At 36.3% G+C, this 1,845-nt stretch overlaps 1 protein-coding gene across 1 annotated transcript in view; it reads right to left on the reverse strand.

Annotated features, from left to right (window-relative positions):
• Positions 1-13: 13 nt before the first annotated feature.
• DUSP12 (dual specificity phosphatase 12) overlaps positions 14-1,845 on the reverse strand; it is an 8,044-nt gene continuing 6,212 nt past the window's right edge. The window contains exon 6 of the mRNA XM_012802692.2: positions 14-354. Coding sequence (XP_012658146.1) covers positions 193-354 — 162 coding nt within the window. The 3' untranslated portion in view covers positions 14-192. The remainder of the gene's footprint in view (positions 355-1,845) is intronic.

Here is a 1,845-nt window from a genome sequence, read left to right on the forward strand (position 1 = left end):
CCGAGCCAAAATTTACATGATTAAAAAGCTCTGTTTCCTTACTTATACCATGCATGCAATTAAGCTAAGCAAGCATAATTTCCATTTCCAAGTGTTTTTATCTTCTCACTTCTCAAATGAAGCGTTGATGAACTAACAAGGGTAGCAAATATCATCAGCAAGTTTCTTCCCATGATACTAAATATTACAAGTTCATATTGTTCTTGTCTGTGACCCCAAAACTGGCAGTGCTTTAATTTCATCCACTCTGTTCTTATGTATTTGAAAAGCAGGTGTTATCCATCTCCCACAGGAGCACTGTTCACCACACCAGTTAAAGGAACCCAACTTGGCCCTGCATTTTGGGCAAAGAAGCTGAAATAAAGCAAATGTGTTACTTTATTCATTCACTTTTACACGAAATAATTACTCAGCAAAATAGAACATAAAAACAGACAAGGTCTGCACCTTAAGGAGTTTATAATCTAATTAGTGAATTAAAATACATACTGTAAAGTAGGCGTTTTTATTTTTAATCTTGAGCTACAGAAAGTCTATACATAAAATTTAAATTATGAATGAAAAAATGAACACGTTTGATTATATAAAACCTTAAATTTTAATATAACATATGCAAAAAGTGGCTCAGCACCCATAGCATGGTGGTTACAACACTAGCCACATACACTGAGGTTGGCAGGTTCGAAATCAGCCCGGGCCTGCCAAGCAACGACAACTACAACAACAACAACAACAAAAATAACCTTGTGGCGGGAACCTATAGTCCCAGCTACTGGGGAGGCTGAGGCAAGAGAGTCACTTAAGCCCAAGACTTGGAGGTTGCTGTGAGCTGTGACGCCATAGCACTCTACCGAGGGTGACATAGTGAGACTTTGTCTCAAGAAAAAAAAAAAAATATATATATGTGTATATATATGTGTGTGTGTGTGTATATATATATGCAAAAAGTAAAATAAGCAACAGAGTGGAGAAAATTGCAATATATTAGATAAAGCATGAACATCCAGATATACAAAAAGTTCCAACACATCAATAAAAAAGGACAAAACCCATAGAAAAATGGGCTAAGCATAAGCATATGAAAGCAAACTAAAAGTATCTGGTAAACACATAAAGAGGTTGGTCCTCAGTAGTAGTCACAAAAATTCAAATCAAACATTTTAGGATAAACATTTTTCACCCCATAAATGGACAGAACTTTACAGTTTCATAATATCTATCATGCTAAGGATATGAAGTATATGCAATTGGTTAGTGAAAAGCAAATTATGGGTATTTCATATGTAAGGCTGGAAAATAACTAATATTTAAAATCCATACATCCTTCAAGTCAGGAATTCCACCCAAATCCATACAGTATATTCTACAAAAAATTTCAAACATGGCTCAGCGCCCATAGCACAGTGGTTACAGCACCAGCCACATACAGGAAGGGTGGTGGGTTAGAACCCGGCCCGGATCAGCTAAACGATGACAACTGCAACAAAAAATAGCTGGGTGTTGTGGCGGGCACCTGTAATCCCAGCTACTTTGGAGGCTGAAGCAAGAGAAATGCTTGAGCCCAAGAGTTTGTGGTTGCTGTGAGCTATGATGCCACGGCACTCTGCCAAGGATGACACAGTGAGACTCTGTCCCAACAAAAAAAAAATAAATAAGAAAAAAGAAAATTTCAAACATGTATACAAAGCAATATGCACAAATGTGATTGAGCATCTTTCATTAAAAAATGTATTTAACCCAGGGCATATTTGTATGTTTTCTAGGTTACATAAAAGCAAGAAAAGCAAAGGCCACAATAAAAAATAGATAAATTGAATTTCATCAAAATTTAAAACTCTTCCGGCT

This window comes from Otolemur garnettii, unplaced genomic scaffold (genome assembly GCF_000181295.1).
Source record: "Otolemur garnettii isolate 467f Iridium unplaced genomic scaffold, OtoGar3 scaffold00016, whole genome shotgun sequence".
Classification (NCBI taxonomy): Eukaryota; Metazoa; Chordata; class Mammalia; order Primates; family Galagidae; genus Otolemur; species Otolemur garnettii.